The 16172-nt window shown below is 41.1% G+C and overlaps 1 protein-coding gene across 2 annotated transcripts in view; it reads right to left on the reverse strand.

The window, feature by feature from the left end:
• Window positions 1-1435: 1435 nt before the first annotated feature.
• LOC114646675 (endothelin-converting enzyme-like 1) overlaps window positions 1436-16172 on the reverse strand; it is a 40974-nt gene continuing 26237 nt past the window's right edge. For both annotated transcript variants that reach the window (XM_028794980.2, XM_028794979.2), the window contains exons 12-17: window positions 9431-9498; window positions 6912-7036; window positions 6769-6834; window positions 6576-6671; window positions 6398-6474; window positions 1436-1566 (exon numbers count right to left, since the gene is read on the reverse strand). In XM_028794980.2, coding sequence (XP_028650813.1) covers window positions 1467-1566; window positions 6398-6474; window positions 6576-6671; window positions 6769-6834; window positions 6912-7036; window positions 9431-9498 — 532 coding nt within the window. In that variant the 3' untranslated portion in view covers window positions 1436-1466. The remainder of the gene's footprint in view (window positions 1567-6397; window positions 6475-6575; window positions 6672-6768; window positions 6835-6911; window positions 7037-9430; window positions 9499-16172) is intronic.

Raw genomic sequence — 16172 nt, forward strand, 5'->3', positions numbered from 1 at the left:
TGTGCAGGGCATGGATATTAGAACTTTATTAATAATCATGTTGATTTTTTTTTACACTTGGAAGATGGCTTGATTAAGGACCCCAGTAATTTCTTTGGTGTTCAGTTTAGCTGGAAACTGATGAAGTTGTCTTGATTTGTAGAACATAGCTAGAATAAAAAGTCGAGGTACAGACATCCAAAGTATATGCTGGTAAAGTGCCAGGTGCCACTGCAAAACGACAGCCAGGTTCCTCCTATAGTGCTGGTGTTCTCTCCTCCGTGACTGGGAAGTTAATTTTCATTTCATGCTCTTTTCTATTTATGCAGAAATGAAGGCTTCAATTTTTATAAACTATCTCATTGTCATTGCTGACACAATTGATTTTTTTCATGTGATGTTTTGATATTTTAAACAGAGTACCACTTTTATTTGGTCTGAGGTTTGCATTTAATTGAGTAAAATGAAATTGGGAATTTATACAGCATTTTATTTTGACTCTGCAGACTATCATTTCTACAGAGAAAACATTTCTGACATGCGATTGGACAGAACACTAAATGAGTCCATTTTTTTTTTATCGATTTGATCTTCCATATAAAGCAATTAATATAGAGTCCAGAAATAGCATTAGCTGAAAGCGTGTCCCTAATGCTCCAACCTCAGGGGGCTGCGGATGCTCACAGTCCTTGATGGCAGTGGCCCAGCGACGCCGAAGAGCATTTACTGCAGCTTTGGGACTTTGGACAGCAGCCAGCAGGCGTGCACTGAATGTTATTAACCACACTGGCAGGATTCGGAAGTGGTAGCCAGGTCTAGCTCTGGGATGGGGGAGTTGATAGGAAGTTCCTCAGTATTCCTGCTTTCTGCTAGTACATACAGTGAAAGTGTTTGCAATAATTGAAGGAGGTGGTGGAAGGAAGAGGTCTGTCCGGTGGTTCAACTCTGAATTGAACTGGATTGCATGGCGACATATGACTGAAGACAGGATCACTAGACAGGAGCTGAATTTTGAATTACAGACTAAGCAGCAACAACAGAGATTAAGGAAGGCTGAATCATAATATTGAATGTGATACCACAAATAACCTTGTGGAAAAAGAGTCACGAACTAAAGAATATAATTCAGCTGTAGATGGCTGATTCTGGAATTGGAAACAGAGGTGGACAATAAGTACAAGGGTAACAAAAAACAGAGAATGGGCAAATCCTGGAACACAAAACTAAGATTTACCTATATAGGGATACAGTCCAGAAGTTAAAGCTTAAGGATCATGTGTCAAGTGACACGTATGGCTGAGCCCAAAACGGCAGACTGAAGGGAACATGAAGTCAAAATCGTAGAAATATTCAGAAGAAAATGTAACTGTTCAATTCAAAAGGAATGGGAGATAATAACATACAATATGAAATACCAAGGTGTCCATTAACTTATTTAAAAAATAAAAGATGAGACTAAAAAAACATTTTGTGTTGTGTTCAGTTAATCACCAGACGGAGCACTTGTGGACAGGATTCATTGGCGCAGCCTTGGGGCAATGAAATACACGGCCAAACTCTTCAAACTGTGAGACACTCCCGATGACTCTGCAGGGAAAAAGAAATGCATTTGTTTTTATTCAGATAATGTAGTTCTTCTCTTGGCATCAGAACTGAAGTGCACCTTGGCTTGGTTTATGTCCGTGGAGTCCCTGAAATGAGGCCCAGCTCAGCTGCATTTGCAATTAAACCCAACTAAATCCTTGTGTCTACTGAACTTCGACTTTGGATGAATATCTGTTGTGGATCTCAATTAGCTCAAATAAGTGTAATAAATCTAACAATGGCTTCAGTCCTAGAAGTGGAATGAACTCACCCCAATTCAGTGTGATAAAGCTCCAGTTAGCCTGAGTCCCTGCAGTGAAAACTGGCTCTGCTCAAGCCTATTTGAACTTGGCATGAGCCTCTCAACTGAAAGAATTGGCCAGTATGCGTAAACTGAAAAATAAATGTTAGTGATAAAGCCAACAGATTTGGTGGAAATCCCTAAAATGATAAAAAGCATGAATACAATTCCTGACGTAAACAATAGTTCTGCTTAAATTTCACTATTAAAATACAATTTGCTAAGTTCTTGGAAGGAACTGCATGCCAGCTGCTTTAGTCCATATACAAAGGCAAGAAAGATGCACAACAATCTGAAATGGTGACGTTTATATTTCCAGGTCAGGTTTCTCCATTGGCAAAATAAGTAAGTGAAAATGTCATGTATTTGCATCAACTAATAGTTGGATGAGCTTTAAAATAAGTTCATGTTAATTTTAATAGTCCATCAGTATAAATTAATATAATGTATTACCTGCCAAAAGTCTGGCCTTGATTTCCCTTTCCTACAGTATCACTAAGTGCTGCACTAAGTAAACTTTGCATCTTAATCTTCAGAATTGGCCTAATATGAGTGTGAGTGAGTATGAGGCAATAGAGTGCCACCTATCCTATAGCGCAGGGGAGGGTAATGTGGGTCCTGGAGGGCCGCAGTGGCTGCAGGTTTTCATTCCAACCCAATTGCTTAATTAGAAATCAATCCTTGCCAATCTCAGACCTTATTTAATTTTAGGGCTTAGTTAGTCTGCAATGGTAGGTTCTTGTAGCATTGATTTTCCTTTCCAAAGATATCAGCCAAATGATTTGAAGCCTAAAACAGATAATCTTCAGTCTGTTACATTTTTCTTTTATTAAAATAAAGCAGTGCATGATAAACACATGGATGTAAATGGAATAAAAGAATGGAGAACTGCCGGCTACTTTGTCATTTACATCTTATTGCTAATAAGGAGCCATTAAAACAGTGAATGCAGCGGTTTAAGATTGAAATAAGCAATTAAGGGTGGGGAACCTTAACAAGCGAGATCACTAAAATGAAGCATCAAAATGTCACTTGAGCAATAAGTGCTTCTTCATCAGCAATGATTGGCTTCTCATTAAGAAACTGGGTTGGAACAAAAACCTGCAGCCACTGTGGCTCTCCAGGCCCGACATTGCCCACCCCTGCTATAGCTCATTGTTATATTTTGCCTAATGGTGCCAAGATATGTTCTGATTTCCCTGTTGCTGTAATGGAATAAATGGGTTTAGACTGCGGTGCATGGCCTCCCTACAGTTGTCTTGCTTTATTTTCAAGAATTACACGTTCAAAGTGGATGATATGGTAGTGTAGTTAATGCTGCTGCTTCAAAAATACAGTGCCTTGTGTTTTGATGCAGTGCCTAGATATTGACCTTCTGGAGGTTGCACATTCTATCAGTGTGGGTTTTCTTGTCACATCCCCAAAGACGTGTGAGGGACAGTTGATTGCAGGTTAAAAAACAAAGTCTGAATTACCGTAAGCCCCCTTATTTGGTGTTCATAAGAAATGTAAAGTTACTGACCTTGAAATAGTCTAAAATAATACCCCACATGCTTATGTTTGAAATGTGTCTTTCTTGGTCTTCTAGGAATGGCTGTTAGAGGACTTAGAGCCACTGGTAAAGAATAAAATATGAAAACTATTATATTCTTGTGCAGCAACCTCAAAAGAGCATAAAAGGACACTCCACATGCCTTTATTACTGATCCCCATTTTTTAACATTTTGTGAAAAGGAGTCATTTTGACCCCTTGTATACCATTAGGGGGTTGAACCCTTTGGGTTGGCTGACGTGGCTTGCACAACATAATGTCCTGATCATTTTTGCTGATGACACTTATGGGTTTATTCCTTATCATAAAGGTATAATGTCCTGCACAAAATACAGCTCAGAAATAGCCTACAAATGAGGGGCTTTTGAATTTAGAGTGCCAAAAATAGGGGAGAACTGCAAAAAGCTCAATGTCTTGCATAAACAGACATCAAGATGAGCTGAACGGTATGTCATATGTTGGAGTTTTCTTATACTGGTTAACCAGGAGTCGCCAGGCCAACAAAACAATAAAAGCTAAACCGATAGAAAGCGTTTATAAGTAATTCTTAGGAACACGAAAACTATTAATGCATTTGAGGCCATAAACAGTTGTTAAATAAATAATGCATTACTGAAAACCAAGATAATTAATTTATTTAAGTGTCTTCTGAAGCTGCTGATTATTTGTGTTATAGATAATAAGACTCGGTGGTCAAGTTTTCTCATAAAAATAGACTGCAGTGTGATGGTGGAATGGACCCATTTAGGAGAAACCTTGAGCAATAAAAGCTGAAATCTTGACTGCAGTTTAGAGAGCTGCTGAGCTCTTTTAGAATAACTGTCAGGATATTTCTGTGAAGTAGAGAAAAACCATGGAATAAAACTGAATCTGTACCTACAGTTACATCAAATACGTCAACAGGAGAATTAAGCCATTTTATACAGTATGTGTATAACTGTATGTCTTTGTGCTTGAGGAATTCAGTTCTCAACGAACACAGTTTTGGAGACATTTTTGTTAGTGCCATATTTATTTTAGAGTATGCATTTGGCTGGCCTTTTCAAAGGCTTTTTTAATTGCCAAAAATTAATTGCTAACATATGTGGGTTTCAATCCAACATATGCAGGAATACATTGTGAATAAAATTAATTAATGACATAGGTTAAATGCATGTCTAAAATTTTCGACAGTCTTTACTTGTTTACCTTAAGTTCTTTTTATAAATTCTATCTTTATCATTGACTGAGCCTGACATTTCAACTGCTTGCTCTTGTAATTAGTGTTATGTTTGACCATAATGCATTTACTATAGAAATGTCTATATAATTGTTAGAGAGTGAAATCTATTGTTTGCTAGGACCCTGTAGTAAAATTCAGCTCAGCTTGAGCCTTTGTAATAAAATATGCCATGGGCCCAAGTTATTGACATGAAACAAAAACATCTTCATAATTTAGCCCAGATGAATCCAAGTTTCAATAACTACACTCACTCAGCTCCAAGTATCCAACTCATTTTGACTTGAGCACCGAAAGCTCAAACTGGGTCTCAATAACAAAAGCTGTTTTTTTCCTGAGTCCTAAAGAGTTGAAGCTTAGCTTGGTTTGAGTTCCTGCTTTACAGCCAGCTTGTTCCAAGTCAGCACAGAAAAACCCGACTTAGCAGAGTCCCTAATTAGTGTCTCTAAAGTAAAGTGTAAAACACGGGACAAGGGTGGCTCATCTGAAAACAGTTGGCAGGATGCTCACAGTAGTCAAAGTGAAGGTCAGTGTGACTTGTATAGAGTGAAAGATGGCTTAGCCGAAAATCTCTGTTTTAACGTCAGTGAAGCTTATTTAGATACAAGGCCATTGAATGTATCGCCACAAAGTCAGTCTTGATAGGGGTAAGGAATGGCTTGACATAAAACAAACAAATATCTTTTCAACTGAACCTGTCATGGTCCAAGTCTGCTCACAGGATATTCACCCTATTTCATACCGATTGACCATCTTAACCTGTAATTATGATCAACCTATGTTTCCAGCAGATGTCATTTAGAATGTGTTTATGGGATGCAAGCAATTAGTTTCCTAAATTAAAATCTAATAAAAAAGGACAGTAAAATCCACTAAAGCAGCTAGCTAGATAGCTAGATAGATAGCTAGCTAGATAGCTAGATAGATAGCTAGCTAGCTAGCTAGATAGATAGATAGATAGATAGATAGATAGATAGATAGATAGATAGATAGATAGATAGATAGATAGATAGATAGATTTTAGTTTTTACAGAACCACAAAAATTGACACAATGGATGTGTCAGTGTTGAAAAGGTATAGCAGCTTTACAAAAATGTAACATTTGAAACTTTTTTGCTTTTTGTAAATTTAGGGCACTTCAACTTTGCTGAGTTGAAAAGGTTAAGTTTAGGGTGGTTTTATGGGTTGTGAACAAACTACACTAAATGCAGTGGAAAGTACGTTAGAGTGAATGACAGGTGAAAATTGACCTGAATGACATGGCAAGGTAAAACATTTTTCGAATCTGTGCAAATTATTCAATGTTTAGATAGATAGATAGATAGATAGTTTAACTCTTTCCTATTCCTATTTAATTTGGGAAATGTAGGAGAAGTCAAAAGGTTCCATCCTGAATAGATGAAATGTAGAGGTGCAGAAATGGGGCAAATTTAATCCAATGACACTGTAAGGATTAAGTGAAGACAGGCTTTCTCCATCTCAGGAATTAAATCCAGCTAAGTCTACAGTTGTCTCATTTTATCCAGGTAGTCCCAAGCATGAAGCTCAGCTTGATACAAGACTTTAGAGTGCAACCTGCCCAAGATAATAGGAGTGAAACTTGACATGCTCTGTCTTCTGGAGTTACAACCAGCTCATTCCATTCCATATGTATGCCCCAATGCCCATCTAGGTCTAAACCTGCAGAATTTGAATGTGTTTATTTTGGCTTCAGACCCTGCAGGTAACGGAGCGCCACATCTCGGTGTCTGAGGGGCTTACCTGCAGTGCTCTGGTGCATGCTTGTCTGTCAGCAGCTGCAGGTAGATAGATTGTGTCCGCCTCTTCATGCACCAGTTCTGTATAAAACACAAATGCACATCAATTGCTACATGAAAAAAGAATATCTCGTGAAATCCATTTCCAGTATGGAGATAGAAAATGTAAAGGAAATCAATACCTGTGCGAAGGCAATGAAGAACAGCTGCTCGTGTGTGTATCTGAGTCCAGGAAGGGGACGCTCTGGGCCGTGCTCTCTAACCCACTTCTGGTAAGCCTGTAAAGTTATTGACAGTATTTTTTGTTATGTATCTTTTGGTGAAGTGCCCAGATGCAGACCCTTGTGCCCTTCGAGGAAAATAGCAGGAACTTACATAGTAAGCGAGTTTAAGTCCCCCCATGTCTGCGATGTTCTCTCCCAAAGTCAGCCTGCCATTGACCTGCCCATGTATCAGAGAAAGTGTAAGCTGGCATGGAGCAGTGGACACCAACAGGGGACTGAATGTCATGTACTTACCCTTTGGTTGTAGACTGTAAAGTTATCATAAAGATGGACAATGCACTCTGCCTTTTTCTGAAACTTGTAGTAGGATTCCTCTGTCCACCACTGTTTCAGGTTCCCATAACGATCATACTGTCCCCCTGTAAAAAAAAATAAAAGGAATGCTCCAAATATGGAACTGTGATGGTGTCAGAGTATTGGAAACTGTTAACAACAATTACATTATTTGCCCAAACAGGTATAGAAAGGAAAAATGTAAAAAAAAAGAAGCATCAGGCTCACAATTAGTGGAGAGGTACAGTAGTCCTCTACTTCATTGTCTACACTCTGAATAAATATTATGCAGGGTAACTGAAGTATTCAAATTCAGAAAAGGAAGAAGTGAATATATATATAGTAAGTAAAAGAAGCGAGTAAATAAGTATTGGTCATCAGTGGGCAGCTTTTTAAAAGAGAAAAGATACTTTAACTCAGCCTGTTAAATTTAAGGTCTAAAACTTAAATTAAGCTATAGTTGTGTGCAAAAGTGTGATGAACGCAGTGCTCTTATCTGCCCTCTTGAACATCATGTTTAAAAAACACTACTTTGGATTTGTATCCCATTTATTGTGCCTCAGAATGGAAATAACATGCCGCAGAGGATTATAGAAGGGATCAGGAGATAAAGAGTCATATACATAGCCAAGGTTCGAAACCGTAACACACTATTAGCAGATGTCAAAGCCAAAATAAAATCTTAAATCAAGGTCAAAGAGAGCAGAATGTGGCTAGAGAAGGCACAAATACGCTTGCAAAATTTTTCCTTTCTTTTTAAGGGTTATCTTCAAACTCTGACACTCCAGAAATCTCATCCATGGCCCTTTATATGTCTGACCTCAACACTAACCACTCAAAAATGTAAACATTTTTAGAAAACTTCTTCTTTCAGCTGCTCCTGTTAGGGGTTGCCACAGCGGATCATCTTCTTCCATATCTTTCTGTCTTCTGCATCTTGTTCTGTTACACCCACCACCTGCATGTCTTCTCTCACCACATCCATAAACCTTCACTTAGGCCTTCCTCTTTTCCTCTTCCCTGGCAGCTCTATGCTTAGCATCCTTCTCCCAATATACTCAGCATCTCTCTTCAGCACATGTCCAAACAAATGCAATCTTGCCTCTCTGTGTTTGTCTACAAACCGTCCAACTTGAGCTGACCCTCTAATGTACTCATTTCTAATCCTGTCCATCCTCGTCACACCCAATGCAAATCTTGGCATCTTTAACTCTGCTACTTCCTGCTCTGTCTCCTGCCTTCTGCTCAGTGCCATTGTCTCCAACCCATATAACATAGCTGGTCTCACTACCGTCCTGTAGACCTTCACTTTCACTCTTGCTGATACCCGTCTGTCACAAATTACTCCTGACACTCTTCTCCACCCATTCCACCCTGCCTGTACTCTCTTTTTCACCTCTCTTCTGCAATCCCCATTACTCAGTACTGTTGATCCCAAGTATTTAAACTCATCCACCTTCACCAACTCTACTCTTTGCATCCTCGCCATTTCACTGACCTCCCTCTCATTTACACACATGTATTCTGTCTTGTTCCTACTGACCTTCATTCCTCTCCTCTCTAGAGCATATCTCCGCCTCTCCAGGATGTCCTCAACCTGCTCCCTACTCTCGCTACAGATCACAATGTCATCAGCAAACATCATAGTCCACGGGGACTCCTGTCTAATCTCGTCCTTCAACCTGTCCATCACCATTGCAATTAAGAAAACACAAACTATAAATACCTTATTGAAGGATGAAATAATAGAAAATGATTTATTGGATAACTTGGACTTCTTAAGAATAAATTATAAGAAACAAAATAAGGAAATTAAATCAAAATATTAAGAATATAAAGTATCCCAGAACAGATGGACAAAAAAGAAATTAAAATTACATATCCAAATTAAATGACTAGAAAAAATATTTTAGATAAGATGGCTAGGAGACCCATGAAGCATTCTACCTTCTTGTGGTAGGGGTCGGATGTTTGGTACCAAATAACAAAAGAATGCATTTTTGGAGACAACAGGTAGGCCATCATCCCAAATTACAAAGCACTTGTCCTACAGAAAGTATGAAAAGTAACAGGGGAAGTAGAGAGAAACTGAGAGGTGAACATAACAGCAGGGTGGACAGGGCAAGCACTGATCAGAGAATGAGTGCGGACAAATGGGGCAAATCCACGGACTGAGTTCCAAGAGACAACTTTTCCAATGCTACACAAAACATTCCTAATTCACAAGAAACCCACAACAAATGGCATCACCAGAAAATGCAAAATATTTGTAGGACCTCTAAAAAAGGCTGAATTCAATAAAACTGATAGCAGAAATCTATTTAATGGTCTCAAAAAAACCCCCAGAAGTTAAGAACCAGAAAATAACACGGAGAAAAACAAATGAAAAATAATAAAGAGTACAAATCATATCCCCATTATCCATAGTGTTGTTTTTGTTTTTCCCTGAGCTAGGATTATTCAGGATTATGGAGTCTTACCCCAGTCATCGTAGCCATGTGTTAACTCATGCCCGATGATGGCACCAATTCCTCCATAGTTCAAAGACCTGAAACAGATTATTTTGTGTTAATGAACGCACACCCATTGAAGATTATGGTTTTATGTTCTGGATTTCAGAGGTGACAATGGGTCTAATACGTGACAGTGGGTGCTAAAGCATAATAAATGAGTAATTACATTTAAGTAGTTGAGTGGTTAAGTCATTGGAGTATAAACCACAGAGTCTTTGGTTCATCCATGCCTCTGCTCCAATTGTATGCAAACATCCATTCATGTTCACCCCTTATGTTCAGTGTTCTAGATTGTGTATAACCATGTATTCAGAAAAATATCCTTTTATTCTGTACTTGTAAATGGCCATGGGCTGGTGTTCACTATAAAACATGGAATGTGTGTGTGTGTATTGGCCCATTTTTCATTGGATTTGAAAGCTTTTGAATCATAAAACTTTTAGTGGTGAGTCAAGTGTCCTATGAATACAACTAAAGCAGTAAGTGGATTGAAAAAGTATTCAGATCTCTTCATTTTCTGCACGTTATTGTGTTGTAGATTTCATTTTAAATTGAAACATTTGTCATTTTTGTTTATTAATCTACACTCAATAGCCCATAATGACAAAGTGAAAGCACATTTTCAGAAAGGTCTGCAAGTTTATTAAAAATCAAAAACTGCAATCTCTCATTTATCTAAGTCTTCAGATCCTTTACTGTGGTACTCCAGATTGTGGTCAGGTACATCCTGCTTGCTTTAATTGTCCTTGAGATGTGTCTAGAACTTGATTGGAGTCCACCTGGGCAAATTGAATTGACCAACCATAGTTTAGAAAGGCACATATGTACCTGTGTATATAAGGTCTCAGAATGCACACAGCATGTCAAGACAAAAACCAAGTTATGAAGTCCAAGGAACTCACTGTAGACCTCTGCAATCAAACTGAAAGATTCTCTGGTCTGTTGAGGCAAAAACTGAACTCTTTGGGCAGAACTTTATAAACTCTATGATTTCTGGTGAAGACCAGGTACTGCTCATCACCTGCCCAATAGCATGAATGGTACGGTGGTGGCAACATCATGCTATGGGGGTGCTATTCTGCAGCAGGTACAGGGAGACTGATCAGAATTGACAGAAGGAAAATTGCAGCCAAATACAGAGAAAGAAAACATGCCTTGAGAGGATCTGCTAGAAAGACTGTTCAAATCCAGGTGTGCAAAGCTTGTAGAGACTTCCCAACGAAGACTTGAAACTGTAATTGCTGCCAAAGTAAAGGATCTGAAAACTTATATGAATAAGACGCATCAGTTTTGATTTTTAATAAATTTGCAAACCTTTCTAATGAATATACTTTGTCATTATGAGTTATTGAGTGTGGCTTGATGGTAAAAATAGCACATTTATTAATTTAAAATGAAATCTTTAAGACAGTACAGTGTGCAGAAAGTGAAAAGATCTGAATACTTTCTGAATCCACTGTATGGCTGTAGCACGACAACCCCAACTTTTCTTTAGTACAAGTAATGACACAAAAGAGGTACCCCATTTTTTAAGTTTGGGTTCTTTTCAGGGAAGTTTCTAACAGGGTTAGACTCAGGAATGAAAAGCAATAGAAATAAGGGTAGATATTACCATGGACTGTGTATTGTAACTGACTGGTGTCCCATTCGGATTTGGCTCTTGCCTTCCATGTGTCGATTTTACAATAGGATGCATTTTTGACAATCATTAACTAATTGAATGGTCTTAATTATTGATGGATGGATGGATATTCATTTTCTTAGCTGAAGATGCAAACAAACTAAAATATAAATGTGTATAATGCCTAAAAGGAAAACAACTCTAACATTATAATGGTATTAAAACAAAAGCTAAATGAGAAACCATCCATCCATCCATCCATTGTCTCCCGCTTATCCGAGGTCGGGTCGCGGGGGCAGCAGCTTGAGCAGAGATGCCCAGACTTCCATCTCCCCGGCCACTTCTTCTAGCTCTTCCGGGGGAATCCCAAGGCGTTCCCAGGCCAGCCGGGAGACATAGTCCCTCCAGCGTGTCCTGGGTCTTCCCCGGGGCCTCCTCCCGGTTAGACATGCCCGGAACACCTCACCAGGGAGGCGTCCAGGAGGCATCCTGATCAGATGCCCGAGCCACCTCATCTGACTCCTCTCGATGCGGAGGAGCAGCGGCTCTACTCTGAGCCCCTCCTGGATGACTGAGCTTCTCACCCTATCTTTAAGGGAGAGCCCAGACACCCTGTGGAGGAAACTCATTTCAGCCGCTTGTATTCGCGATCTCGTTCTTTTGGTCACTACCCATAGCTCATGACCATAGGTGAGGGTAGGAACATAGATCGACTGGTAAATTGAGAGCTTCGCCTTGCGGCTCAGCTCCTTTTTCACCACGACAGACCGATGCAATGCCCGCATTACTGCGGATGCCGCACCGATCCGCCTGTCGATCTCACGCTCCATTCTTCCCTCACTCGTGAACAAGACCCCGAGATACTTGAACTCCTCCACTTGGGGCAGGATCTCGCTACCAACCCTGAGAGGGCACTCCACCCTTTTCCGGCTGAGGACCATGGTCTCGGATTTGGAGGTGCTGATTCTCATCCCAGCCGCTTCACACTCGGCTGCGAACCGATCCAGAGAGAGCTGAAGATCACGGCCTGATGAAGCAAACAGGACAACATCATCTGCAAAAAGCAGTGACCCAATCCTGAGCCCACCAAACCGGACCCCCTCAACGCCCTGGCTGCGCCTAGAAATTCTGTCCATAAAAGTTATGAACAGAATCGGTGACAAAGGGCAGCCCTGGCGGAGTCCAACTCTCACTGGAAACGGGTTCGACTTACTGCCGGCAATGCGGACCAGGCTCTGGCAACGATCGTACAGGGACCGAACAGCCCTTATCAAGGGGGCCGGTACCCCATACTCTCGGAGTACCCCCCACAGGATTCCCCGAGGGACACGGTCGAATGCCTTTTCCAAGTCCACAAAACACATGTAGACTGGTTGGGCAAACTCCCATGCACCCTCCAGGACCCTGCTAAGGGTATAGAGCTGGTCCACTGTTCCGCGACCAGGACGAAAACCACACTGTTCCTCCTGAATCCGAAGCTCGACTGTCCGACGGACCCTCCTCTCCAGGACCCCTGAATAGACTTTTCCAGGGAGGCTGAGGAGTGTGATCCCTCTGTAGTTGGAACACACCCTCCGATCCCCCTTCTTAAAGAGGGGGACCACCACCCCGGTCTGCCAATCCAGAGGCACTGTCCCTGATGTCCATGTGATGTTGCAGAGACGTGTCAACCAAGACAGTCCTACAACATCCAGAGCCTTGAGGAACTCCGGGCGTATCTCATCCACCCCCGGGGCCCTGCCACCAAGGAGTTTTTTGACCACCTCGGTGACCTCAGTCCCAGAGATGGGGGAGTCCACCTCTGAGTCGCCAGGCTCTGCTTCCTCATTGGAAGGCATGTTAATGGGATTGAGGAGGTCTTCGAAGTACTCCCCCCACCGACCCACAACGTCCCGAGTCGAGGTCAGCAGCGCACCATCCCCACCATATACAGTGTTGACACTGCACTGCTTCCCTTTCCTGAGACGCCGGATGGTGGACCAGAATCTCCTTGAAGCCGTCCGAAAGTCGTTCTCCATGGCCTCCCCAAACTCCTCCCACGCCCGAGTTTTTGCCTCAGCAACCACCAAAGCCGCATTCCGCTTAGCCTGCCGGTACCTATCAGCTGCCTCCAGAGTCCCACAGGACAAAAGGGTCCTGTAGGACTCCTTCTTCAGCTTGACGGCATCCTTCACCGCCGGTGTCCACCAACGGGTTCGGGGATTGCCGCCACGACAGGCACCGACCACCTTACGGCCACAGCTCCGGTCAGCTGCCTCAACAATAGAGGCACGGAACATGGCCCATTCGGACTCAATGTCCCCCACCTCCCTCGGGATGTGGTCGAAGTTCTGCCGGAGGTGGGAGTTGAAGCTACTTCTGACAGGGGGCTCTGCCAGACGTTCCCAGCAGACCCTCACAACACGTTTGGGCCTACCAGGCCTGACCGGCATCCTCCCCCACCATCGAAGCCAACTCACCACCAGGTGGTGATCAGTTGACAGCTCCGCCCCTCTCTTCACCCGAGTGTCCAAGACATGTGGCCGCAAGTCCGACGACACGACCACAAAGTCGATCATCGAACTGAGGCCTAGGGTGTCCTGGTGCCAAGTGCACATATGAACACCCCTATGCTTGAACATGGTGTTTGTTATGGACAATCCGTGACGAGCACAGAAGTCCAATAACAAAACACCACTCGGGTTCAGATCGGGGGGGCCATTCCTCCTTAATGGTAAAGTATACAATTTGTACAACAGAAGTGCACAATGAATAAAGATTTCGATTGCACTATTTTCCTGACTGGACAGTTTTGCACAGCTCTAGTTTCCATGCAACTGGAAACAGATGGCTGCGGAATGGGGTGGGGACAGACATCAGGTTGGGGTTTGGATGTCAGACTCCCGACCATGTAAAGTTATGCTCGTTTGCATGAATGGTAGGCAGATAATGAAAATCTATCTAATGAGAAAGTGTCTACAATGGTGTGAATGACACTACAAGATGCTTCATTACCACAGCAAGAGACACGGTGACTTCGATCTGAACACTTAATGAGTCGCTGAAGATGGAAGTAATGAAGAAACGATACTCCCTAACCCTTGAATAATTATCTAACCCTGAATGCACTTTACCATACATCTCATACATAATAAATCGTTCGTATAATATAATATATCCTACATAAGAAATAATATCTGGTACATATAAGAAATTATCTGCAGTGTGCTGGCGCCCTACCTGGGGTTTGTTCCTGCCTTGTGCTCTGTGCTGGACTGTGATTGGCTCCAGCAGACCCCCGTGATCCTGTAGTTAGGATATAGCGGGTTGGATAATGAATGGATGGGTGGATGGATAATGACTGACTGACTGACTATAAGAAATTATCTTGTGTGTATGACATATTATGATGTAAGTAGGAGATTTACACCTCTTTCTTTGCAAACTTGTAAAAAAATTTTTTAATTTTATTTATAGAATAATGATTGAATTTCCAATCAAGCACGCCATGCGGGTATAAAGACAGCAACACAAAGAAGCACGTGATTGATGTTTCAATGGGCTTTGTCATATGTTATTAATCTAAATACTGCACGCTCCCAGTTGTCGCTCATGCCACTGATTGGCTCTATCAAAAAGACTGAAAAATGAAAAGTGATACCTGATGAGTGACTCCTGAGCATTGATGAGTGATCTAAAATGAGCGACGAGTAATGAGTGACTACTGATGATATGAAGCAATACTGATGTTTCATGACTGGAGACGTGAAAAATGGCAGTGTCCTAAAATGGATGCCATACGTGCATGGTTAGATGTGGATGAGATGATGCTAAATGACACTGACTTGATGATGATCCATCCTGCTTGCCTCTACGAGGGGCTTTACTTGATCTGCCAAAGCATATTCTCATTTTCTTCATGAAATAACCAGTTCATAAAATGCTGCACAAGTTCCAGAATAGCTATTTGAAAACAGCAGTTACTTGTACGTCAGTTAAAAGTTATTATATCATTAAACTGAATCTGATTTGCGAATAATTTTCTTCTTCTATTGGAATGTACGGTTAATGTGTTGTTACATTGTCATAGCTGGCTTTGAACTAAGATAACTCCTAATGTTAGTGTATTTCACATACAGTAAGTTATGGTGCTTTGCAGCACTGTTTTAAGTATGTCAAAGTTTGGATTGTAGATTATGAACTGTTTTTAAAATGCATTTCCACATATTTGTGTATTAATGCTGTGGCTGCTGACAAAAGTTAATAAGCCAATTGCTTTGTTCCTATCATCCAGACAGTGGACTGACTGTGCTGTACGATTTTCTAAAATGTGTGTCTAAATAATGTGGCCGTTAATTTATTATTGCCTGCACTGTTTGAATCGGTTGAGCCTCTTTTTATATTTAATTAAATCGTATATTTAAGAACACCTTGTGAAACCTAAATCATGACTTTATAGAAATTTAGTAGCAACACTTACTCATGTTTATGTATGCATAAATAAATAATTCCCAATGCATTAAGTGGCAAATTACCTTTTTGTTATCATTTTGTTTTGCTCATGAATTCATGATGTTTGACAATTGCCTGACTCTTTATGTGGTAAGCACCTTGCATTACTATGTAATTAATTGTCATTGACGCATGAACAACTGCTGTTTTCATATGGTTATTTTGGCTTCTATGCAGCATTTTATGAATTGATTAATTTGAGGGGGAAATGAGGAAATGGTTTGGTAGATCGTTTAAAGCTTATCGCAGCGGCAAGCAGGATTGGACAGGGTTGGTTTTGTTTCTTCTTTGTTTCGACCTGCCCACGTCTTATTATGCAAATAAGGGTAGCGTTACGCGGTCGGGTCAGATATTTAAACCCCGCCCATTTCAGTTTCTGCCCATCCCGCCTCCTCAGAGAGGAGCACTTGCGGCACTTCGGCTCTCAAACTGCCCACCAAATTCAATGGTAGTGTGTACAAAGACCAGATAAACAGGTCAGACTTTGGAAACTCGTTTATTGGAGGACATGCAAGGACAAAAACCACTAAATGAACAAATATCTGGTAGAAAAATGTACTGTACCATTCTTGTGAGGTAAATGCAACGAGTGATTTG

This window comes from Erpetoichthys calabaricus, chromosome 2, assembly GCF_900747795.2.
Source record: "Erpetoichthys calabaricus chromosome 2, fErpCal1.3, whole genome shotgun sequence".
Taxonomy (NCBI): Eukaryota; Metazoa; Chordata; class Cladistia; order Polypteriformes; family Polypteridae; genus Erpetoichthys; species Erpetoichthys calabaricus.